Source organism: Bos grunniens, chromosome 2, assembly GCF_055505025.1.
Source record: "Bos grunniens cultivar Pamir isolate PY7600 chromosome 2, Bosgru_T2T1.0, whole genome shotgun sequence".
In the NCBI taxonomy this organism is placed as follows: Eukaryota; Metazoa; Chordata; class Mammalia; order Artiodactyla; family Bovidae; genus Bos; species Bos grunniens.
The window spans coordinates 93313873-93339355 of record NC_141166.1 but is presented as its reverse complement, the minus strand read 5'-3'; the positions used below and the strand labels follow the sequence as shown (position 1 = coordinate 93339355).

Sequence of the window (25483 nt, the reverse complement as noted above, 5' to 3'; positions counted from 1 at the left end):
GGTTCTTTACCACTTGCTTGCACCACGTGGAAAGCCCCTAAATAAGAATAAATCCTTTCAAAAAGTTTAACATAAATCTGAGTGGTAAAAATTGTGATAGTTTGACAGTGATTTTACCTTTTCTTTCTTAGAGGATTGAAGACATTTAGTATAGACCATTTTTATAACCCTTTTTAAAGCACACTTTAGTCTGTTACCATCTGAAAAATCTGATGCCCAGAATTGGGCTTAGTACCTTTGATCTCATCCAGTAATTCATTCATTCATTCATGATTCTTTGTAAAATTACTTTTTAAAAAACACTATTATTATTGACATATAAAAAATGTACATACTAAATGTGTATGACTGGATGATTTGGGGAATAAATACACATCCATGGAATTATCACCAAGAATATAGACATCTATCATCTCAAAAGTTCTTTGCAACCCCTTTTATTATTATTTTATGTTAGCCTGCGTGTGTTTATATGGTGACCTTACAGAGCTTGTAACCATGAAGTATCACATCTATTGATACTTGAAGTCTTACTAACACCTTTTAGTAGGTTCTTACCACTAGTGAATATGTATTCTGTATCAAAGTAGTTTCTGTAAAATGTTCTCGTCTTGTGTTGAGGCATTTGAATTCACATTTTATCCCTGTTGAATTTCACCTTGTCGATAATTAAATTCTGATTGTCATCCAGAGGCATCCTTTCCAGTTTGGACTCCTGCATCTTTATTGCATGTCAGTTTAGAACTTTCTTCAACTTTATGTAAATATTCTTTATGTTAGAGTTGTTGAGCTCACGGTCAATCCTCTTGTACTGCATTAGCATCTCATTCACATATTCTCTTTTATCCACAAGGTGTAGAATTGTGTTACTGAAAGATTGTCTTATGTGTAGTAGTTATATAAGCAGTTGTAGCCTTATAATTTTGAGACTGTAGAATAGAGATCCTAAAACCTGAACTCATCCATGCTGCTTTTGAAGTACTTATAAAATATTCTATTTTCAGTTACCTCCCTACTTATGTTGATCAGTTATTCAAAAGTATGCCCATTTTATACTTTTAATTTCTTCATATATTACTTTGAAACTAATAACATTCATGTTTACTGTCATTGTCACTGTTACATAATTTGAATCTTTGTATTAATATTTTTCGTTAGAAATCAATGTGGACTGAACATAAATCACCTGATGGAAGGACCTACTACTACAATACTGAAACAAAACAGTCTACTTGGGAGAAACCAGATGATCTTAAAACTCCTGCTGAGGTAAAAGTTTGTTAGAGAGATTAAACAGTTTTCTTTCCTTTTTTTTATTTTAAGGGTTTTGGTATGTATTTGGCTTTCCAAAGAATCAGTTCAGTTCAGTTCAGTCACTCAGTTGTGTCCAACTCTTTGCGACCCCATGAATCGCAGCACGCCAGGCCTCCCTGTCCATCACCAACTCCCGGAGTTCACTCAGACTCACGTCCATCGAGTCAGTGATGCCATCCAGGCATCTCATCCTCTGTCGTCCCCTTCTCCTCCTGCCCCCAATCCCTCCCAGCATCAGAGTCTTTTCCAATGAGTCAACTCTTCACATGAGGTGGCCAAGTATTGGAGTTTCAGCTTCAGCATCAGTCCTTCCAATGAACACCCAGGACTGATCTCCTTTTGGATGAACTGGTTGGATCTCCTTGCAGTCCTAGGGACTCTCAAGAGTCTTCTCCAATACCACAATTCAAAAGCATCAATTCTTTGGCGCTTAGCTTTCTTCACAGTCCAACTCTCACATCCATACGTGAGGAATAGTACCACTTATATCAGAAAAGAATGCTGCAAAGGCATTCAGAGGAGAAAAGGGTTTGTACAGTCACACCAGTAAGAAAAAAGACAAAATTCATTCCTTTCTGTGAGCAAACCAGTTTTTTGGTTTTGGGTTTTTTTTTTTTTTTTTTTTTTTTTTTTACTGATTTTTACCCCTGCTCAGGAACCTTTGTCAGGTGGCTATCAATTAAAAGAAAAGTGACTTAAAGACTAAATTGGAAGGAAAAAAGTACTCTCTCTCCACTTGGTCTTTATCTTCCTCTTTATATCAAACCTGAGTGATTTCAGATGTCTTCTTCTGGGTGCTTATGTTTTTCCAATGAAGCTAGTGTCATGGAGATGAAGTTAAATTAACATACTTCCATCTTTTAGAATGGGAAATTATGTCTTTGAAAAATACAACCCCCACCTGAGTATGTATTATTTCATTTTATGTTATAAACTATATAAATATGAAAGTAAGATTGAAGGAATAAACTGGGTAAGCAGTGTTCCATTTGGTTTAATTAGGAACTCTGGTGTTCTAAGTGAGAGTTGATCTGGCATTTCAAAGCTATATTTGAAAGTTTTTCCTAGTTGGCATCTTTTCTTATCCGCGCCGCCCCCCCCCCCCCCCCCCCGTTCTTAATTAAGAATTTGAAGAGGTAAAAAGTGTTTTTCAGGCCACCACAGTAATGATAGTATAGCAATATTTGGGAAGGGAATTTGGCAGATGATAAAATTTTTATTTATCCCATAGATATTTGCCCCAGACACTGATTAGATTTGTTTTCAATAGAATTCTCATCCCACCACCATAACAGGTTCTGTGTGTTGGGTTTTAAGTATTATTTAAACTGCTTCCTTACATGATGTAGTCACATAGGTTTGTGATAAATTGTTTGTGAAACTGAAATCTAAACATGACTAAATCAGATTTTGCTTTCTCTTAAATTTTGTTTTTCCTATTTGTATTAGTATTTGTGGAAAATGGATGGTAATTATTACCTGTGGTGAGTTGTAAATGGCAAGAGCATTCAAATCTGGATTTGAAAATCAGATAGACCTGGTTTTGAATCTTGTCTTTGCCCCTTAATAGGTACATTACCTTAGACAAACATAGTACATCCAAATAACTTAACATCTCTTATTTAGTAAGTATCCTGCAGTGGTTGTTTATATTGTCACCATCTTGCAAGGTTTAGAATTGTATGGGTTGATAATATCTAGTAAAATCAGTGATGTAAATGATGAAAACAGACTAAATCTATTACTGCTATCTGAAGTTTTTTTTTATTTTTTATTTTTTTTCACTTCAGCAACTTTTATCTAAATGCCCTTGGAAGGAGTACAAGTCTGACTCTGGAAAGCCTTATTATTACAATTCTCAAACAAAAGAATCTCGCTGGGCCAAACCTAAAGAACTTGAAGATCTTGAAGGTAAAACAGGGAAAAATAATTTTTAATGTTCCTTTTTATATGTGTGTGTTATTCACAGTCCTTCATAAATAGGATTGTTCAATCAGAGGTCTTATTTTTTAAAATTAAGTGATTAGAACGTTTTAAATGGTGTAACAGTTTTATGGGCTCTTATTTTCTTGTTGCTCTAGATCTCAGTTCTATAGATTTTAAATAGATTTTTATTTGATTTGATTCCACTGAAACTAGGATACCAGAATACCATTGTTGCTGGAAGTCTTATTACAAAATCAAACCTGCATGGTGAGCTGCTTTGATAATTCATTTTCTGTCATTATTTAACATTTTTAGAGTATGTCACTAATGTTCACTAACCATAATTGGATAAATCTGCAGTGAGAAATTTCTAATTCAAAAAATTCCTTTCATTTAAGGGTTATATTATAAATGAGCTTGTAGTTTTTAACATTGTACTTGGACAAAAAAAAGTGTCATTCGATAATTGAACAAAGACATCATATACAATATATACAATATTTCTAAAGACAGCTGAGAGTGTTGGTGCATACATGGAATATGTGACTTAACTCATTTAGCAGATAGAGAACCTTTGTTAACATATTGTCAGACTCTGCATTTAATGCTGATTTTATTTTAGCACAACATTGCAAAATAGCCTTTATGTTTATTATGGAAGAATTAAATTAAAATGCCACACCTCACAGAAGGAGAATATTCTAGCATCCTCAACTATTCAGAACATTCCTGCAAATCTATGAATATTACCTAATATTAAAACCTAGGACTTAAAATAGATTATGGGTAGGAATTGAGAATTTATTTTTTACTCTGACTTCTAATACAATCTGGTGTCATAATCTATATCCGGTTAGAAAAAACAAATTGTAGAAGAATGGGACTGTTTGAAACATAAGATGACATCTGACAGGAAAGAGAATAAGCATTTCTTAAAGGCACTGTGATCTTTGTCTATTTAACTTTTCCCTGTGTCACCTCATTCGCTTGGATGATCATTTTATCTGAAGAATTTAATTAGTAGTGATAACACCTTTAGTGTGTTTTGTCAGCCATTCTAAACACATTTCCTTTAAAGGGGGACAAGTTTCAAAAACTTTCATGGAGTTAAGCTTATATTATCATTTACATGGAGCACCTCATTCCCTAATACTGTGAATAAATGAGATATCTGTGTTACCTGTAAAGAAAAATTTACTTTAACTAGATTGAAATCTGAAATACTGAGTGAAGATCTTTAAAGCTCAATTTATACTTCTGTACTAGCATTGGCTAATAATACTATTGTAGATAGGTAGATTCCCACTTCATTCATGTAAGGAATGTCAAGCTCATTTCTGATATAACCCTACTACAAATAGTTGGTGTGCATAACTATCTATCTACCTGTCAATGCTAGTATATATGTGCTGGAATTTCATAACATACATTCAATCCCATTTTGAATTTAGTATCTTAAAGAAAAGCAAATGGTTTTATCCCTGAGGAAAATGTTATTTTATTCCAGAATTACGCAGATACTTTGAGGGTGTTTTTGCAGTAGCCAGCAGCCTTTGAGAAGGTAGCATTGTGGGAAGAAGCTCTCCTAAAACCTGCTGTTATTTAAAATTTGTTTTTATTCTTTAATTTCTGTCCTGGAATTTATAGAGCACTCGCACTGTAAATGTAGTGTTGTGTTTTTTTTTTTTTAAGGCTGGTAAATTAAATCTTACTGTATGGAACTTTTAATCTCCTTTTAAAGTTGTTTTCAGTGATTGTATTTAAAAACTATGTAGTGTTTATAACTTTTCTTTTTTTCTCTTTAATAGCAATGATCAAAGCTGAAGAAAGCAGGTAAGCAATTTTGGACATCAGTACATATTTATAAATTTATAGCATCCTCCTATAACATCCTTGTTATAATTGTCTGTATAAATAGTATTTAACATGGTAGGCCTGATAGTTTGATATCTTTGGAGGATTTTGGACAGGGGAAGAGATTTACTCAAGATACACACATGATGCTCCTAGATAGTTATTTGAATTTGGACTACATCCTTACCAAATTAAGACCATTACAGAAATGTCCAAAATTTGATTTTGGTTAATTTGAGAACAGATGAAATATTTTATCTATCTCTTGGTTTACCCAGATTTTCCTTTCAGTGGGTGAAATAAAATTTAAAGAAATTTACAATATAAATTGAGTTTTAAGGCATAATACAATCTGATAGGACATTTGTAAATGAAAATGATTATTGGTTTTGGAAATGCAGATTGTTGCATCAGTGCATTATATGTTATCACAAATGTTTGCCAAATTAAAGTAATTCTGTTTCATACTGTGGTTTTAATCTTTTTAGATGGCTTAATAGTTTGGCAATACTGCCCTTTTTCCCTTTAGTTTCTCTTATTCATTTGATTTTATAATAATTTTAAACAGACTTTATTTGTGTTTGCAATTATTTGTATTGAACTGACCAGTTTTCTCTTTTTTAAATATATAGTAAACAAGAAGAGTGCACCACAACATCAGCAGCCCCAGTTCCTACAACAGAAATTCCAACCACAATGAGCACCATGGCTGCTGCAGAAGCAGCAGCTGCTGTTGTTGCAGCAGCAGCCGCAGCAGCAGCAGCTGCTGCTGCAGCCAATGCCAGTGCTTCCACTTCTGCCTCTAGTACTGTCAGTGGAACTGTTCCAGTTGTTCCTGAGCCTGAGGTTACTTCGATTGTTGCTACTGTTGTAGATAATGAAAATACAGTAACAATTTCTACTGAAGAACAAGCACAACTTACTAGTACCCCTTCTGTTCAGGATCAAAGTGAAGTGTCTAGTAATACTGGAGAAGAAACATCTAAGCAGGAAACTGTAGCTGAGTAAGTCTAGTAACTTGTTTTCTGCAAATCAGTCACAGACATCATTGATACAAGAAATTGCTGATTTAGTCAATGGCCAATAAGTGTTTAAAAATTGAGAATCAAAACATACACCTTTAGATAACAGTTTTTGAGATTTACTTTTGTGGGATCATGCTCTCAAAGTGCTGCAAGACTATTCCACTTAAGCTTAGAAAGCAGTGCTGGTGATGGGGTGAGTCTGTTTAAGTCTGAGTTATGGCTTAGCACAGCACTGCAGGGAAGTTGCTATAAGTTGATACTGAACAAATACGGAAAAATCAAGATAACATTTAACAATGTATAGGAAAACTGTTAATAGGATTAAATTGGTACAGCTTTTTAATAAAGCCAGAGAGCTGCATCTCTAAGTTCAGTTTCTCATTTCATATGGCTGTGCTTTCTATAGCTATAAAAAGTAACCTTGAGCTATGCTTCTTGACTTGAAAGTTACCCACATGTAAAATATTAGCCATGATATCAAGATCCAAACATGATCACCCATCTTAATATTTAAGTATATTGCTTTCATCTCCCTTCCTCTTTTTATAAACTTTTTTTAATTTTTAATGTGCATTTTCCAAAGTGAAAATAGCTTTGTAAATTTTTTTCTTATGTTTAGAAGCTTTAAAAAGATATCTATATAGTATATTTGAAGGCATAAAAAAGTTAAGATTTTTATTCTATCTTTCTGCCTTTTTTCTATGCATTTAAAATAAATGCATATTTTTAATTTTTAAAATATATCAGAGGCATCCACATCATTACAGATCCATATCCCATCATGTTGAATGATGACAGACATTTATATGAACATTAAGTAATCTCCTACTAGTAGATGTAGACATTTTAGGCCTTTTAGAGTAATATTCTTTTACATCTTTTTGTACTTATCCTATTTTTTCACAGTAATTTTTCACATTTTTAACAATCAGTTGTTTTCTGCTTCCTTTTTTCTGTTTCCTTACAGTGCTTGAGTCATTAAACTTGATTTCAATTACTCATAGATCATTTTACAGCTGGTAATTTTTGGCCATGTTGTTTCCAATATTTTTGATAATTTTAAGTATTCCAAACTAATATTGGGATGAGTTGATTGTATTTCGGGTGTGATTCAGAGGGTGTGAGTTACCTATATTTTTTGTTAGTGTATACTCCATAATCTTCCCCTATACGTTCAGCTTAACTATGGGGGATTGAGGTGTTTTTTGTTTTTTTTTTTCCTCTGGTGTGTTTTTTCCCCAGCATTGTCTTCTGTAAAGGAAGAAATGTTTATACAACTTTTTGTAAAGATGGCTCAACCAAGTATAGTTCATAATTCTTGGGTAATTCTTTTCTGTTTGAGATCACTGTTTGGCAGACTTTTTCATAAACCTTCAAAGAGTAATACTTGGTTTTGTGGGTCATATAGTGTGTCAAAGTGACTCAGTTCTGCTGAGGCAGTACCCAATCAGCCATAATCAATATGCAAACTCTTGAGCAGGGTCATGTTCTGATAAAGCTATATTTACAGAAATTGGCAGCAGGCTGGATTTGGCCTCAGGGGTCATAGTTTGCCAACCTCTATTTAGATTGATCTCTGCATCTTATTTTATGCACGCTTGCCCAAAGCCTGTTACTAAGACACAAAAATGAGACCATTAAGTTTTATAAGCCATTAGAAAGTATAAACTTGTGGAGTAGTGAAAATAGTGTTGTAATATAAATGTTTATTTTGGCCTTTGTGCAAGGTCTGAATAACAATGTTAGAGAAAATATATACTAGTATTTGTGTTCCATTAAATATATACTAGTATTTGTGTCTCTTACAGATGAGTTTATTCTAAAATTGTCAAATTTTACCTAAACATCAAAGAGTAATTAAAACATTATTTTCCGAAGTAAAGCAAATGTTTATTTAAATTATAAATACCATGTATAAATCTTTCTTTAGTTTTACTCCCAAAAAAGAAGAGGAAGAAAGCCAACCAGCAAAAAAAACGTATACGTGGAATACGAAAGAGGAGGCAAAGCAAGCATTTAAAGAATTATTAAAAGAAAAGGTATTTATATTGTAGATTTTTATATGATATATAGTATCTAGTAAATGAAATTATCCTTTAATGCAGTTAGTACCTTGATGGCTTTATTAAAAATACTAATCTTGTAAATAGCTTTGACTGAGAATGAACTAAATTTTTTAACTTTTTTTTAAAAACTTCCAACCAAAAAAATATATAAGGTACTATATAGCACATTCCACTTCAGTCTTTAAAGCTTTTATTCATAAAAGTTTTCTGTCTTCTAATCAGTAGTCTTAAGAAAGTATTAATATCCTGTTTAAATTAATGGTCTGTTTAAATTTCAGTTTTAAGTTTTCTTTTTAATCTATAGACAGTTACACACATTTGCCTTGTGTCAATAAATTATTTTTTAGACCTTTTTTAAAACTCCTGCAAAGGGAAGTGCTTGATGTTTGCAGTGAGTATTGTTTTGTGTGAAATTTTAACTTTTCATTAAATGATTTTCAGCGTGTACCATCTAATGCTTCATGGGAGCAAGCTATGAAAATGATCATTAATGATCCACGATATAGGTAATACTTTGGTTTTTTGATTACTTTGAGCAAAGCAAGCCTAGAGAATTTAAATTGTGTCAAATAATGTAAATTTTTATTCCCATTGATCTTCTTGTTATTTTGGATACCAATAATAGAGTTGCTTTATGTCTGATAAGAACCAAAAGTTAAAAAGGTTTGTCACACAATGTGGGCACCCTTTTATAGATAGTAGAATTAATTTTTAAAGGAGAAATTATTTTCTGTTCAGTAACTTACTGAAATTTTCTTAATTTGTGAATGAAATTATTTTTTCAAGACACTAACATTTGATCATCTTCATTTACTCTTACATGATTTTTTTTTTGTTTAGTGCTTTAGCAAAGTTGAGTGAAAAAAAGCAGGCCTTTAATGCTTATAAAGTCCAAACAGAGAAAGAAGAAAAAGAAGAAGCAAGATCCAAATACAAAGAGGCTAAGGAATCCTTTCAGCGTTTTCTTGAGAATCATGAAAAAATGACTTCCACAACTAGATACAAGTAAGATTTTTGCTGATTATGTTGTATGTTTACTGTACTGTTTCCATGTTAGACTTTTTGCTAGGTACAGTAACTAATCAGAGTAGATGCTCATTAAATAAAGCTTAAGGGATTGTGAATGTGGTAGTTTCATAAAATAAAAGATCAATCAGTAGCTAAATGTGGAATTTATAGGACTTCGTTATTAATTAGGGACTACAACAAAAAAGGAGACTTTTATTTAATAATGAAATGTTGACTCCTTTCTCCTTAATATAAGAGTTCAATTATTTTTATATTTGTGGAATAGAAATGGGCCATTTTTATTACGTGTAGCATATTTTGAAAATTTACATTTATGTAGCATTCTTCATTTTTGAGTGCTTTATTATTTAAGATTGTGAGTAATTCAGTATTAACATCTTTGCAACGAGGTACTGAGTTCATTTTCTGTATATTTTTCTTATTTTCCTCACTCTTCTGGAAAAGCTTTATTGAAGAACTCTTCATTTCTTTAAGTAGTCTTATTTTATCTGTTAACTAAATTTCTTAGAGTTTGTTGAAGTCTGTAATTTAGTTCCATGGGTGGTTTGTTAGTCTCTGTAGCTGCCTTAAGAAATAGAGGTAGTCCTAACTGCAAAACATTGCTCAATTATCCCCACTGTCTCTAAGGAGAAATCAAGACTTAACCTGTCTTGTTTTTCTTAATTACCAAAAAGTTTTCCTGTATAATACCATTGTGAACTTAAGAGTGGAAGAGTGTTCATCTGGTGGTGTTAAATTTAGAATAAAGTTTAAATGGTTTAAAATTACTTTTTATGGTATAATGCAGAAACATTTAATCTTTTTAACAAACAGAAAAGCAGAGCAAATGTTTGGAGAGATGGAAGTCTGGAATGCAATATCAGAACGTGATCGTCTTGAAATCTATGAAGATGTTTTATTCTTTCTTTCAAAAAAAGAAAAGGTATTATTCACTGTTAACAGTATTTATAGATTAAACAACATGTTTCTTGTTTAGGAGTTACTTTATAACATGTCCATTCTTGTTGGTTTATCTACTATATATGGTGCTGTAGATCTGTTTATTAGAAGTTAAGTTAAAAAATAGGTAGCTCTTGGATTTTCCTGGTGGTCCAGTGGTTAAGAATCCACCAGCCAATGCAGGGGACATGCTTTCAGTGCTTGTCAGGGAAGATCGCACATGCCACAGGCAACTAAGTCTTTGCCACAACTACTGAAGTAGCTAATACCTAGATTGTCAGTAATTGCCTGTCTTATGCCCACTTAGAAAATGCTTTTTTTTTTTAGCTTGTTTGAGTTTAGAAAATAGTATTTTTCCTTACAAGGCATTAATTTATGATTATTTTAAAAGAACAGCAGTAATGTGTAATTGTTAAAATGTATTTGTATTAAAATGTATTTGTAGGATAGTGTTTTTGAAATACTGTCCTGCAAATACATTTAGTTTTGCTCATGTCTATATTATTCACTAAGTTATATGTTATCCAGTCTTCCAGGAGACTTATAGAAATGTAAGTATTATTAACAAAAATTTGAACATCACTGAAAGTGGTTGAACACATTATCGTTTACCTGTTGTGTGATTTGTCTGCAGTAACTTTTGTTTGGATAGTGTCTACAATACATAGTTGTGGGAAGAGAGATTTTGTGAGGCGGAGAGGGAGTTCCAGGTTAGTCTTAGAAGAGAAGTTAAACAAATTGAAGGTAAGAGGGAAGCAGTTAGGCAAGAGTACTGAAAAGGTAAAGAGTGTTGATATTTAAAGCAAATGGATAGCATTTGAAATTTGGACATCAGAATGTGAAGAAACCTTTATTGATTGCATTTCATACATTATGCTTTATTTGAATGTTAAAACATACATTCATATTTTTTAGGAGCAAGCAAAGCAGTTGCGAAAGAGGAATTGGGAAGCCTTAAAAAACATACTTGACAACATGGCTAATGTGACATATTCTACTACTTGGTCTGAAGCCCAGCAGTATCTGATGGATAATCCAACTTTTGCAGAAGATGAGGAATTACAGAGTAAGAGTTACAACTAAATGGAAGGAATAGTTTTAAAACAGTTGTCTAGCACGGATGGAGCTTGGTGGGCTGCGGTCCATGGGGTCGCTAAGAGTCAGACATGACTGAGCAACTTCACTTTCACTTTTCACTTTAATGCATTGGAGAAGGAAATGGCAACTCCCTCCAGTGTTCTTGCCTGGAGAATCCCAGGGACGGGGGAGCCTGGTGGGCTGCTGTCTATGGGGTCACACACAGTTGGACATGACTGAAGTGACTTAGCAGCAGCTAGCAGGGGAAATTGGTCACTTTTTTTTTTTTTTTTTTTAATGAGATCACTAACTGAATTTTGCATAATTGTTTGTCCATTCCTGAAAAGTTGTTTTGTTTCCAGATAGGATATTTCTTTCTGAGTTTTGTGATTCAATACAAAATATTTTCCCCAAAATCTGAAGTTAGCTTTATCAAGTATAACTGAAATATATTTATTAGGTCAAACCTGAAATTTTGCCTTGCTATTTATTTGTGGTTTAATGGGAACTAAATTAGTGACCAGATTTATCATGCTGTGCTCTTGAGGTAGTGGCTTTATAGAGATTCACAAAAGGCAAAAAAAAATGTATTAGCATTATCTTGTAGTAAGCTTCCCTAAGGTCTGTCTTATTTTTGACCTACCTAGTTGCTTATTAAATTGCAGCTTTCTTGATTACCCTTTTGAATACCATACTTTAGTAGGTTTGAGGGAAGGCATAGAATTTTATACTTGAAAAGCTCTTTGGGTAATTCTGATATTGCTAACCAATTTATCACAATTCTATTTTCATTATTTGTGTCGTATGTATTGTCTTGGTTTCATCCTTGAATTCAGAGTATGTTTTAATGAAGTCTTTTCGAAATTTCCCATGTGGAAATTCCCTGACAGTTAAGTGGTTAGGACTCTGCTCTTCCACTGCAGAGGGCTTGGGCATGATCCCTGAATCAGGGAGCTGTAGACTTAAAAAATAGTGACCACCTAGAAGTTGAGAGTTATGTTTATTTGGTGGAAATTTTTAGGATTTCAAGCCCAGTAGACTTAGGCATCTCAAATAACCATGAGAAGACTGCTCTGAGGCGGCGAGAGGAGGAGCCAGGATATAGAGAAGTTTTATAACAAGGGCAGGTAGTCTGAAAGTCAGAAAATGATTGTTAATTAAAGGAAGACAGATACCTCAAGGAATTTAGGAGTTCAGCACTCTTCTATGCTTGGGAAGGTACAAGAGTCTGGGCTAACTGAAATCATTCCTTTAATATGCATCTCAGCTTTCTGGGGCCAGTATCCTGTGTATTTATCCCACATCCTGAGCTTCCATGGGACTCAGTTTAGGGAGTGGTTGCAGCCTCATGGCTGCCAGATTACAGATACTCTTCTCTTTCCTGAGTGCCCTTAAGGGCCCGAATTGGAGGGTGCAATTGCTGATGACTGTTAAATCCTTGTTTACTAATATGGCCAGAAATACTTCATTCCTCAGAACTAAGATCCTGAAAGCTGTGCACATGGCCATAAGGAAATAAAAAGATCAAGAAATAATTATATAAATAAAAAGTTTTCCATAAACATTTCCTATTTAGATAATTAAAAGTTATATTTGAGTATACAAGTATTCAGATAAAGTGAATTTGAACTTTGTAGGGAGTTAATGCAAATAATGCAAAGTTAATACAAATAATGCAAAGTTAATGCAAATAAACCTCTTTCTTTACTGATATTTGTTTTAATTTTTTATAACTGATAAAAATTCTAGATATGGATAAAGAAGATGCATTAATTTGCTTTGAGGAACACATTCGAGCTTTAGAAAAGGAAGAGGAAGAAGAAAAACAAAAGAGTTTGCTTCGTGAAAGGAGACGACAGCGTAAAAATAGAGAATCTTTTCAGGTAATTTTAAAAGTTCTGTTTTTCAGCTTAATTTTGTAATATGGTTAATGACCTTTAAGAGTGATATAAGCAATTTTGAGAATCCCAGTCTCAGATCATTAACTTGGGCTTTGCAGAGGATCCATAGACATTAATTCTTAAATTATACAGTTAGTTGTGAATCCACTTAAGGAGAGTAGCCATTCCAGGCAAGAGAAACACAGAAGGCTATAGCAGATTTGGTATTTAAAGTGAACACTGATAGGTATGGTTTCACTCAGGAAAGAGGAATCAATAGCATAAGGGAGGACTGAAAATAAAATGTGTGATGAGTCATTAGTACTTATTCATTTTTAGTTCTTTAAAGAACTGTAGGAAATGCTGTGGTATGCTTTTGAGGATGGAGAATCCCAGGGACAGGGGAACCTGGTGGGCTGCCGTCTGTGGGGACACGACTGAAGTGACTTAGCAGTAGCAGCATAATTCTTAAACACTATACAGAGGAGCTAAAATTACAGGTTCTCTGTATAGCCTTATTTTGCATCTATGTCATGTTTTAATTACTGGATCTCTTTCATTAAATCCTGTATTAGGATAAGTGCAACTCCTCATGGTGCCTAAGATCACCAGTCACCTTAAATGCCACAGCCAATAGCATTATTGCAGTCTTCATTGCATAAGAATGTAACGTTTACTTCTCTTGATGGTTTTCTTTTATCTTAGTAGTTTCCCAAAGGATCATTTGGAGTATTGTTAAAACCAGGGGTTGTTGAGCCTCACCCTCAGAAATTGATTCAGTAGATCTCTTTCAAGTTGTACATAGACCTTTTAAAGGAAGTAGAGCAGCAGAGGAAGATTACTGAGCTGAATGTCTGTCGCAGAACCAATAGAACATGCTTTTGCCTGCATGTGTGCTTGTTGTGTTCAGTCACCAAGTCATGTCCCCCCAAGGACTGTAGCCTGTCAGGCTTCTCTGTCCAATTATATTAGTAGTAATCAGAAACCATGCCAGACACATACTAACGTGATACAAAGCTATATTTTAAGCTTAAGAATCAGATTAAATATTTTAGGCTGAAGCCCAGATTAAAGGTAGGGGCAAAATTAGACTGATGTTTTGATTAGATAGTTCAGGGTTAAAGACTAGCTTTTCTTTGGTAAGAGAGACCAGTCAAGATGGAAGGAATGAAGAAAGAATTAAAAGATGGAAGTATTCTGTTACTAAGTAAAATCTTTGAAGGTTTATTCAAGTATATATGAGTAGTTATATCATGGACAATATATAAGGAGACCAAAAACAAGGAAGGAGATGAGGGAAAAGAGATTATTGAGTTGGACTGAGGTAGTGAGTGGTGTTGAACTAGTCATTTTGTTGATGGTCATGATCTGGGGAGAAGTTACTACTAGCATCTAATTGGATAGAGGCCAGAGGTATTGATAAACGTTTCCCAATGTACAGGATTCCCATCCTGCATTGTGCCCCCGAAAAGTTTATGAGCTCCAAGAAGTCATTAGTGCCAGCGTTGGGAGCTGCCTTCTCTAAACATAAGGCCTAATGTGTTCTGGAGGATTTATTTTTTTATTTAATTTTCTAAGAGGAAGATACATAATTTTACTAAAGCAATACATTCAGAGTTTGGAGAACTAGGACTTAACCCCCATGTCTGATTTTAAAACCTATTCTTTTTTCCATATTACTATTATAACAAACATAAATTTTTATAGGCACACTTTATTATTATTTTTACTATTTGCCTACTTTCAGGGAAACATATTGACTTCAATACTCTGCAATTTTCAGATGTCCTTCTTCCTGAAAACCAGCCTCAGCCATCTTTGAAGCAGCTTGCTTTTCATCTTGTCCCCATCCTTCCCAAGATGGGGTTAGTAAATACTGGGTTAGCCACAAAGTTTGTTTGGGTTTTTCATAGTATCTTAGGAGAGACCTGAAGAAACTTTTTGGCCAACCCAATAAAAGAGAGTAAAAGCCATACAGTTTTAGCATAATGGTTTTCAAACCTGAATTCATATCAAAGTTATCTGGTGATCTTTAAAAAGTAAATTATAAGTATCTTTATTTTAATTCATATTTTAAAAGGAACCTCAAGTGATTTCTAATTATCACTCAAGTTAGATTGGCTGTTGAAACAGTGGTGGTGGTAGTAGTTTAGTTTCTAAGTCATGTCTGACTTTGAACCCTGTGGACTGTAGCCCACCAGGCTTCTCTAGCCATCATACTTCCCAGGCAAGAACACTGGGATGAGTTGCCATTTCCTACTCTATCATTACTGGGGTAGATTCAGTGTCAAATGCTATTACTTATCAGATCTTCGCAGCCAAGAAGTAAAACAGAAATACTAGCAAAGCAGATATGATAGAGTAGATTCTTTAGATACTAGAGAGCATCTTTGAAGATGGTTTCCAAGCTATTTTAAGGATTCCACAGAGGGAGAAGTGTAAGTGATCACATAGCAGGGGTGTTGTTAAGCTCTCATTTATGTTGAAGGGTAAGGATGAAAGGATAGAAATTTTAAGTTTGAGAAAGAATTTTGGATATAGAGACTGAATCGACGTGCTTATTCCCATTTGGAGAGAAGTGGGGCTATATGTCTGGTATCATTCAGGGCAGTGCTATTCAATAAAAATTTGTATGCCACATACATGATTGTAATTTCTTATTTAACTAATTTTAGTAACCTCTTATTTCACCCAGTATACCTAAAATATTTTCATTTTAACATGCAACCAATATTTATTTTGGTAATAAACCTTGAGAATCATTGTGTGTTGTATACTGCTGGCACATCTCAGTTCAGAGTCATATTTCATGATACTTAGCAGCTGCATTTGACCAGCGACTGTGGTATTGAACAGTGCAGGTATAGGAATTTTAGGAACAAAATTTGTACCATAGTTTAGGGACATTTATAGCATTAAATAAACTCTATAAGGATTTCAGGAAGCAGAAAATGTGAAAATTGCAGACTATTGAAGTCAATATGTTGCCCTGAAAGTAAGCAAATAGTAAAAATAATAATAATAAAGTGAGGCTATAAAAATTTATGTTTGTTATAACAGTAATAGAAAAAAAGAAATAGGTTTTAAAATCAGACATGCAGGTTAAGTTCTAGTTCCCTAAACTCTATGTATTGCTTTAGTAAAATTATATATCTTCCTCTTAGAAAAGAAAATTAAATAAAAAATAAATCTTCCAGAACACATTAGGTGTTATGTTTAAAAACAAAAAGTACATTTTACAGTAAAAGTGCATGTACCTTCTTTAGCCTCATTATTTGTAATAATAAACAGTGCTTTGAATTTACTTGTATACATATTTATAAACTAGAAATGATGATCTGTCTTAAAGGGGCACATAAACTGAAGTCTGTAAAAGTAATGCACACCTTTTGTCTGAAGTCCAAAATAGTTTATGTAAAAGCAGATTTTACTTTCATCAAAGAGCAAGTATCAGTTGCACTTAAACACATTTGTGATAACACTGGTAGAAGAGTTTTATATATTGCTGTTTTTAACATATATTTTTATTCATGTTATACCAACATTTCCAAAGTCCTTAAATATGGCTTTTGAATATGTAATGAGTTTGTTGTTGTTGTCCCTTTCCCCCAGATATTTTTAGATGAACTGCATGAACATGGACAACTGCATTCTATGTCATCTTGGATGGAATTGTATCCAACAATTAGTTCTGACATTAGATTCACTAATATGCTTGGTCAGCCGGGTGAGATTCTTCTTTTTCCTAAATTGTAGTTATAATAGTTGGAACGGGCCACAGGGAAGGGTGGTTGTGTTTGGGGCATGGGGTGTGCTTTCTTTTGTTTTATAAACAAAAAAGTAATTGCAGCTCTTTGATTAGAGCTAGCTTTTGACTTCTTTAGTTTTTTCATTAGGATCAACTGCACTTGACCTTTTCAAGTTTTATGTTGAGGATCTTAAAGCACGTTATCATGATGAAAAGAAGATAATAAAAGACATTCTGAAGGTAAATATATACTATTAACTTTTAGTCTGGGGCATATTTTTTAAAATAATACTATGTTCTTTTTGTTACTAATATTAACAAGATTTCTGTTTTTTAGGATAAAGGATTTGTAGTTGAAGTAAATACTACTTTTGAAGACTTTGTGGCAATAATCAGTTCAACTAAAAGATCAACCACATTAGATGCAGGAAATATTAAGCTGGCTTTCAATAGTGTAAGTTATCATTCTTACTGTTATAAACAACTAGATTAATAAAACAGTTCTTAGTACATTTGGCTAAAGATACTTAAGTTGTATGTATTACATACATACAAATTAGGGAATAGGAATAGTATTTTACAGAGTAGTGGACACTTTCAAATAAGGTAACAGATAATATACTTAGATGGTGAGTGATAGTAAATTCCTTTGCTAAAATTAATTGGCCCTTACCTTATAGATGATGGGAGAATAATGAATTTAACACAAGTTAAATTGTACTATATATATATAAATATGTTTTCTAAAAGTTACTAGAAAAGGCAGAAGCCCGTGAACGTGAAAGAGAAAAAGAGGAGGCTCGGAAGATGAAACGAAAAGAATCTGCATTTAAGAGTATGTTGAAACAAGCTACTCCTCCAATAGAATTGGATGCTGTCTGGGAAGATGTATGTATACTTACAAATTTTTTCCTTTACAGTTGAAAATAAAAATCTTTTTCTTTCTCATAGCTACAGAGATAAACTGAAGTTATTTGAAGATTGTGAACTCAGCTGTGATGGCATTTAGGAATACTGGAGGAATGGAAATAAAGACTGAGAGGGCTGGGCTGCCAGTTTTCACTTGCTGTTTTTTTAGTCATATTGGTATATTTTTCTCAGTTTTCATATTTTTATTGCATATCTGAATTTTTCAGATCCGGGAGAGATTTGTAAAAGAGCCAGCATTTGAGGATATAACTCTAGAATCTGAAAGAAAACGAATATTTAAAGATTTTATGCATGTGCTTGAGGTAATTTTAGTTATATTGTAATTGGCTGATATATTTAAAAATATGTAAAACTTTTTTTTTAATCGAAGAATTTAGAATGATCAAAGTGTTCTTCCTAAATTATACTACTTTTATACAAATGTACTTAACTATCTGGGATGATTAGGGAGTGGTTTATTCTATAGAAACTGCTTTTAAATGAAACACACTAGGCTTGCATGAGAAGGTAAAGATCTATTTAGTGAAGACAATTCATATGTTTCATATTTATATAGTGTTACAGAAATTCATCAATTTAGGAGTCACATGGAATGATTAATAAACCTGTAAAGAACTTAGAATCTGTAAAGCAGATATAAAACAGTTTTAAGCATATTTCAAATATTATACTACATTAGAGGTGTTGGAAGCTCGGGAATGTTCTGAAAAATAGTAAGTTTTTGCTAAAACAAGTAATGATAAAATTACAAATTGTTCCACTAGCTGAATTAAGGGTATTTTGATGAAGATTTCAGGTAATCACTTATAGATAGTAAACATGCTAAATTGACCAATAATAATTATTATTTGGTGCCCATGTTATGCTTAACAAATATTACATATACGAATGTAATCCTCACAGCAACCCTGTGAAGTTACAGATGAGCAAACTGAGGCCAAAAGGAAAAGTAATTTGCTGTGAAGGGATTCCAACATAGGCTTTTGACTCTAGGGCCAGTGCTTTTACCAAATATGCTTTGCCATCAGTTTTGGACAAACTTATACTTCACAGCAAAGTGAAGTTAGCATATACTTAAATTTGTAATGTTCATGGTCTTTGGGAATAGCAGGTAACTTAATTGTTGACGATTTCTTAGGATTTATTGTCCTTGATAAGTATCAGTGTTGACAACAGTTTGCTCTGTTAACAGGCCCCTTGTACCATATGTTGTCTCTCAGCTGCCTTTAAATCTAGTGCTATTGGCCTGTAGATCTTTTCTACTCAGATCAGCAGCATCTGCATTACCTGTAAACTTGTTAAAAATACAGAAACTCAGGCCCCATTGGCAGAAATGTATCAGAATTATCATTGTCACAAGATTCTTAAGCACTGGAATGTACATTTAATTTTGAGAACCTTTGTTGTAGTGTAGTGTGTTAATATTTTCCCCCAATTCAGGAATGTCCACAACAAGATTCTTTCATGATCTGTGCTGGTAAAGTGATGAGGTCATAAATGGAGCTGATGACCACATAGGGAAGAGCTGAACATACCAGAAAAGGATTTGGACCTCAAAAACGGGCCTTGAGGTAGAAAAGGAAGAAGAGTTAACAATTAGTGACATAAAAAGTGAGAGTCCCTGAACCAGATTTTCCCTTTCCACTTATTTGTAAACTGATTTATTTCCAAATCCTTAGATATGTTTGGGAGTAGGGAACTTTTACTGCAGCATTTCCCCTCTCCTTCTAGCCTGATCATTGTTCTAGTAAGAGTTAAAATCCATAGAACATTTCCTTTTTTGATTTCACGTGTAGTTAGATTGCCTTTGGATATCTTAAGTTCGATGAGGAAGGGAATGCTCCTTGAAAAGAAAGTAGATTTTGTATTCAATTTCTGAGACTAACCTCCTTTACAGATGGCTCTGGGGTAATTCTTTATTTCAGTGCTGAACTTAGCTCACTGACAAAAGCCATGTTCATCAAATAAATAAAATGTAATTATATTTCATTGTTTTTGAAAGTAGTGTGACTATTCTGTAGATACATACCTTTATAGAGGGTATCAGTTGTCCCCACTGTACCCACACCATTCTCATTGCTGTAAGAAGTATTTTATTAATACTTTTAAACGTGTGTTTAGATGTGAAATGAGTGCGTATAGGATAGTTAAAATGTTCTCTTCACTTTAAGTGATAGTAACTCTTTGCACAGTTTCAAGTTGGGAAGTACATTCTAAAAATGCAAAATGAATGTCGTTTTTACTCTAAAAAGAACTTACTTGCAAAACTATTAAAAATTCTCTGTGATCTGTTATCTAAAGTGTGAGCTTCTGTAATTTTTTTCTTTTGCCTCTGTAGCATGAATGTCAACATCATCATTCAAAAAACAAGAAGCATTCTAAGAAATCTAAAAAACATCACAGGAAGCGCTCCCGCTCTCGATCAGTAAGAAAGTTTATTTAAAATGGTACCATAAGTATATTGAAGTATTTGTTAGCATCATTATGAATAAAATTGTTTATGTTGTGTAGGGGTCAGATTCAGATGATGATGACAGCCATTCAAAGAAAAAAAGACAGCGATCAGAGTCTCGTTCTGCTTCAGAACATTCTTCTAGTGCTGAATCTGGTAAACATAATTTTAACTTGATTAAAGTCGTTGGCATTTGGATGTCCTCAAATTCTGACACTTTTCTTTTCATGCTGCTTAGAGAGAAGTTACAAGAAATCAAAAAAACATAAGAAGAAAAGCAAGAAGAGAAGACATAAATCAGTAAGCAAACTCTTGATTTTTATACTGCACCTAAGCTTTTGCCCTTAGCTTTCTCAGTGGCAGTAGACATTTCTGCTTGGTCCTATGCAGAGTTTAGGTGAGCACCTAAACTCAAGAGTTTCAGAGTTGTGGTTCACCTTAATCTTGCAATAAAATCCTTTGGTGAACTTGAAACAAATAATAATAAACAGCGTTAGGATTCCCACTCTGGTTTTTTATACTAATCTTAGAGAAAGAGCCAAGTGTGTGTGTGTGTGTGTGTCATAGCTGTCTTAGAGAAAGAGCCAAGTGTGTGTGTGTGTGTGTGTGTGTGTGTGTGTCTCATAGCTATCTTAGAGAAAGAGCCAAGTGTGTGTGTGTGTCTCAGCTATCTTAGAGAAAGAGCCAAGTGTGTGTGTGTGTGTGTGTGTGTCATAGCTATCTTAGAGAAAGAGCCAAGTGTGTGTGTGTGTGTGTGTGTGTGTGTGTGTGTGTGTCTCATAGCTATCTTAGAGAAAGAGCCAAGTGTGTGTGTGTGTCTCAGCTATCTTAGAGAAAGAGCCAAGTGTGTGTGTGTGTGTGTGTGTGTCATAGCTATCTTAGAGAAAGAGCCAAGTGTGTGTGTGTGTGTGTGTGTGTCTCATAGTTATCTTAGAGAAAGCGCCAAGTGTGTGTGTGTGTCTCATAGCTATCTTAGAGAAAGAGCCGTGTGTGTGTGTGTGTGTGTGTGTGTGTGTCTCATAGCTATCTTAGAGAAAGAGCCAAGTGTGTGTGTGTGTCTCATAGCTATCTTAGAGAAAGAGCCGTGTGTGTGTGTGTGTGTGTGTGTCTCATAGCTATCTTAGAGAAAGAGCCAAGTGTGTGTGTGTGTGTGTGTGTCATAGCTGTCTTAGAGAAAGAGCCAAGTGTGTGTGTGTGTGTGTGTCTCATAGCTATCTTAGAGAAAGCGCCAAGTGTGTGTGTGTGTCTCATAGCTATCTTAGAGAAAGAGCCGTGTGTGTGTGTGTGTGTGTGTGTGTGTGTGTCTCATAGCTATCTTAGAGAAAGAGCCAAGTGTGTGTGTGTGTGCGCGCATCTCATAGCTATTGTTGAGAACCACAAGTTTAAACAACTTCTCTTCTATTCTTGGTTCTTGGTCTTAGGTACACATCAAGATATACCTAATCTTAGGGATGAAGGTACACCTAATTTAGTGACCCATTTTTAGTGATAGTTTACCCTGTCAGACTGTCATCTTTCCCATAGGAAAGACCAACTTGCTGCCATGAATCTTTGGAATGTTTTAGATTCCTTAAGGTTATCAATTCAGATTTCACCACTCTAGGAATACATAAATACTGTGTTAAATGTGGGTGTTCTTAAATATTACCAATATAAGGGTTTTTTTCCTAATAGCATTTTGATAAAGTAACCATTTTAACATTGTCTTTTATTTGCAAAGGACTCTCCAGAGTCAGATGCTGAAAGAGAAAAGGATAAAAAAGAAAAAGACCGGGAAGGCGAAAAAGACAGAACTAGACAAAGATCAGAATCAAAACACAAATCACCTAAGAAAAAGACTGGAAAGGATTCTGTAAGTATTTAGAATTCTTCCTCTTTGTGTCTACCAGTTAGCTGCTTTTCACACAAAGCAGTTTTCTAATGTATGTCATTTGTGTGACCCAATTTAAGCATCCTAAATTTCATATTCATTAAAAAAATAACGTGGCGTTCTGTCACTGTTGTTTAACCCACTAAGAAAGAATATGTTGTTCTAGCTTTGTACATTCTCATTAAGAAATGCCAATGGATGTTTTCTGCCTAATTTAAGAATATAAAATTTAACAGATGAAACTCAAATTGGGTTTTCCCTTGATATGGCATCATTGTAAATCCTGTTTCAATAGGTAGCTTTCCAACAGCTTTTAGAAATAATCATTGAGAGGAAAGAGGTGAGGGCAAATAGGGGGATATTATAAGCGAAATCTAGTGTTTTAATATCGAATTACATAGTCAGTCCTTAGTTTCCCCCATATGTATGTGTGTGGCAGAGCATATGACACATGCCTTCTTCACCTTGCTGTTCATGCCACAAATGCTGTGGGCTTAGCAAGCATAATGCCTCTGAGCTACCAACTGAGAGTTTAAGCTGTGTAGGTAAGTCCTCGTCTTCCCTTAGGATTTTCTCCTTGGGTGGGAATAGGGTGGAGGGGTGTTTGTTTTCAAACAGCACTGAAGAGTCTGATGCACATCTTTGGTGAGGAATGATTATTTCCTCTGTATTTACTTAGCGACTTAAGTGTCCTTGCTGCTGCTGCTAAGTCACTTCAGTCATGTCTGACTCTGTGCGACCCCATAGACGGCAGCCCACGAGGCTCCCCCGTCCCTGGGATTCTCCAGGCAAGAACACTGGAGTGGGTTGCCATTTCCTTCTCCAATGCATGAAAGTGAAAAGTGAAAGTGAAGTCGCTCAGTCGTGTCTGATTCTTAGCGACCCCGTGGACTACAGCCCACCAGGCCCTCCGTCCATGGGGAGTGTCCTTACATTAGATTAAATGGGATCCCTGAAGGGTGATAGAAAATATAGGTGAACAATCAACTTTTGAAGAGTTGAGTTCCTTCTCAAAGTGTTTTGTGTGGTTTTTGTTGTTTTTAAATTTTTTCCAGCCTAACTTGTCCTCATAACTCTGGGTACAATATAATAATGCTCAAAAGATAATACTTTAGTATAAAAATACAGGATTAACCTAGACTCTGAAAAATTAATGAAGAATACTTAGGAAATGAACACCCAGCTTCCATTAAATGGAAATAAGATGTTTCCTATTCAGTTATGTAGAAGGGAGGAAAAGAAATGGATACGTACTATTCTCCCTGATGTACATATTAAACTGAAAGTAAACACCTTAGGAGAGTTCCATTCTAAGAGAACTGTCTCCCCTGGTTACTCCCCAAATAACCAGGGAGTATTTGGTTAATTTGGTTAAGGCTTTTGGGAAAGAAATCAGTCTTTAATCAGTCTGTGATGCCTTAGTTTCTGTGGAAGAGAATCCATGTAGATTTTGTGTTCTTTTTTCAAAGGTTCAGTACTACTTACCCTTTTGAGTACTGACACGATCGTATTCACTGTTGTTTTTCAGGGTAATTGGGATACTTCTGGCAGTGAACTGAGTGAAGGAGAATTGGAAAAGCGCAGAAGGACCCTTTTGGAGCAACTGGATGATGATCAATAAATTATACCAAATATGTTTACAGTATGATTTAAAGTCTAATTCAGACCAGGGACTCTATTTTAAGTTCAATTGAAATAACACTGGGTTTTAATTATATCACAGGAAAAAAAAAAAAAAGTGCATTTAAGTATTGTTATTGTGGACTTTATAAAAGCAAAGGAAATTGAAAATAACTTTTGATTCTGTATCAAGAATCATATTTTCATACAGTCATAACTGTCTGTCTGTGACCCTTTCATAGGGCACTGCAGGATGGATTAAAGGTGGCAATTTACTGATAACTGCAGGTGTCTCTACTTTATTCTAAAGTGTAAGTCATGAGGTGATTTGATTTACTTTATAGAAGCTGGATTTTGAAGATATAATGGAAAAATTTTGATATCTAGTAGTACAAAAAAAAGCACCAGCAACTGATATACTGCTTTTTTGTGCACTACCCAACTGGTTAAAGATGATATGATCTTTTATGGTAAACTCAGAAATAGTGTTCATAATGGAAACCTGGTAGACCCTTAACTATAGTGGTGCTGCTCAGCACTGCTATAATAAAGCCACCATTATTTTTTATGGAACATCTGAATACATTTTGAAAAGGCTACTGTGAGGGCATTATTTTGAGGTGATGTTTAAAAAGTTAACATCAAATCAAATTGTAAATTAGCTTAAATATATTGCCTTAAGGACCTACTAAAGAATGTGCCACCGAACTTTAAGTGATGGCTGCAATATCCTTGTCTAAAACAAATCAATGTTGACTTCAGCAATTTCTTTAACAGTTTTTTTTTTTTATCCGAACTTTCTCTTGCTTTTTTTCATTGAGGAAGTCTTTTACCTTCCCTGCTCACTGAGAAGTATTGACTTCGTGGTACACATTCTAAAGCATTTCTGATTTGAATATTTTTGTACATTTTTATCAATTATTAAATCTTCTCTTCTAGTGTGTACTAGTATTTATTTCTACTGCTCAGCTCTAAAAAAAAGAAAAGAAAAAAATTGTATGATTCTTTAAAGGTTAAGATACTAAACCCCTAAAATTTTGCTTTATCTAATCCACATAGCCAAGTTACTTTCCTTTTTTAATATTTAAGAATATTATAAATCATACAGGCCCCTGTATTTGTTTTTGATCTATGAATTTCCTACAGAATACTTTAAGAAAGGCAATGGTTTGAAGCGAGAATACTTTTTACATGCTAACTTTTGAAGGTTGGTAATGTAATTTATACTATTTTCCTTCAGTGCAGGAGATTTTTTTTAAGTAAATAAATTTAGCACATAGTCTTTGGTATTACCTTAGGTATTTTTTTATTTTGGGCATTTGGGGCAATCCTAATTCACATTGGGATTTAGAAGAACAAAAAGTTCATTTTCCCTTCACCATCCTAATCAATTTGAAAGTGGGACAGACTGGGATGACTTTTCTCATCTCTGCCCCCTATGTTTCAATTAAATCTAGTATCCACTCTTGAAAGCCGCAGGGGAAGGCTGGGGGGAGTCCTGAACTGGGGGGAGTCTCAATGCCAAGTCATATTTCTGCTGTGAAATATGACATGACTTTGTAGAAAGTAAAAACCACTATCTTCATCAAATGCGAAGCCAGTTTCTGGCTTGACGTTAGTCTCCTATTGTATATTAGAACCACAACATATAACAACTTTATCAACAGGCAAGTTGCCTAGACTTAATGTTCAGAGGCCCCTTCATAATAATAGTTAATATTGTTTATCATGTCAAAAAAAAACACTTGACCTG

General features: G+C 34.2%; 1 protein-coding gene across 10 annotated transcripts in view; it reads left to right on the top strand.

Annotated features, from left to right (window-relative positions):
- Positions 1 to 24671, top strand: part of PRPF40A (pre-mRNA processing factor 40A) — a 59034-nt gene extending 34363 nt beyond the window's left edge. For 2 of the 10 annotated variants that reach the window (XM_086353628.1, XM_086353703.1), the window contains 21 exons: positions 1159 to 1269; positions 3105 to 3225; positions 3454 to 3507; positions 5049 to 5073; positions 5727 to 6098; positions 8050 to 8158; positions 8627 to 8691; positions 9026 to 9190; positions 10028 to 10136; positions 11069 to 11219; positions 12980 to 13113; positions 16723 to 16837; positions 17007 to 17098; positions 17196 to 17312; positions 17609 to 17746; positions 17995 to 18090; positions 20127 to 20213; positions 20300 to 20396; positions 20479 to 20540; positions 21961 to 22092; positions 23639 to 24671. In XM_086353628.1, coding sequence (XP_086209754.1) covers positions 1159 to 1269; positions 3105 to 3225; positions 3454 to 3507; positions 5049 to 5073; positions 5727 to 6098; positions 8050 to 8158; positions 8627 to 8691; positions 9026 to 9190; positions 10028 to 10136; positions 11069 to 11219; positions 12980 to 13113; positions 16723 to 16837; positions 17007 to 17098; positions 17196 to 17312; positions 17609 to 17746; positions 17995 to 18090; positions 20127 to 20213; positions 20300 to 20396; positions 20479 to 20540; positions 21961 to 22092; positions 23639 to 23731 — 2445 coding nt within the window. In that variant the 3' untranslated portion in view covers positions 23732 to 24671. Of the gene's footprint in view, positions 1 to 1158; positions 1270 to 3104; positions 3226 to 3453; positions 3508 to 5048; positions 5074 to 5726; positions 6099 to 8049; positions 8159 to 8626; positions 8692 to 9025; positions 9191 to 10027; positions 10137 to 11068; positions 11220 to 12979; positions 13114 to 16722; positions 16838 to 16994; positions 17099 to 17195; positions 17313 to 17608; positions 17747 to 17994; positions 18091 to 20126; positions 20214 to 20299; positions 20397 to 20478; positions 20541 to 21960; positions 22093 to 23638 lie in introns of all 10 variants that reach the window. The other 8 variants (XM_086353618.1, XM_086353693.1, XM_086353658.1 and 5 more) reach the window with 7 other exon arrangements.
- Positions 24672 to 25483: the final 812 nt, after the last annotated feature.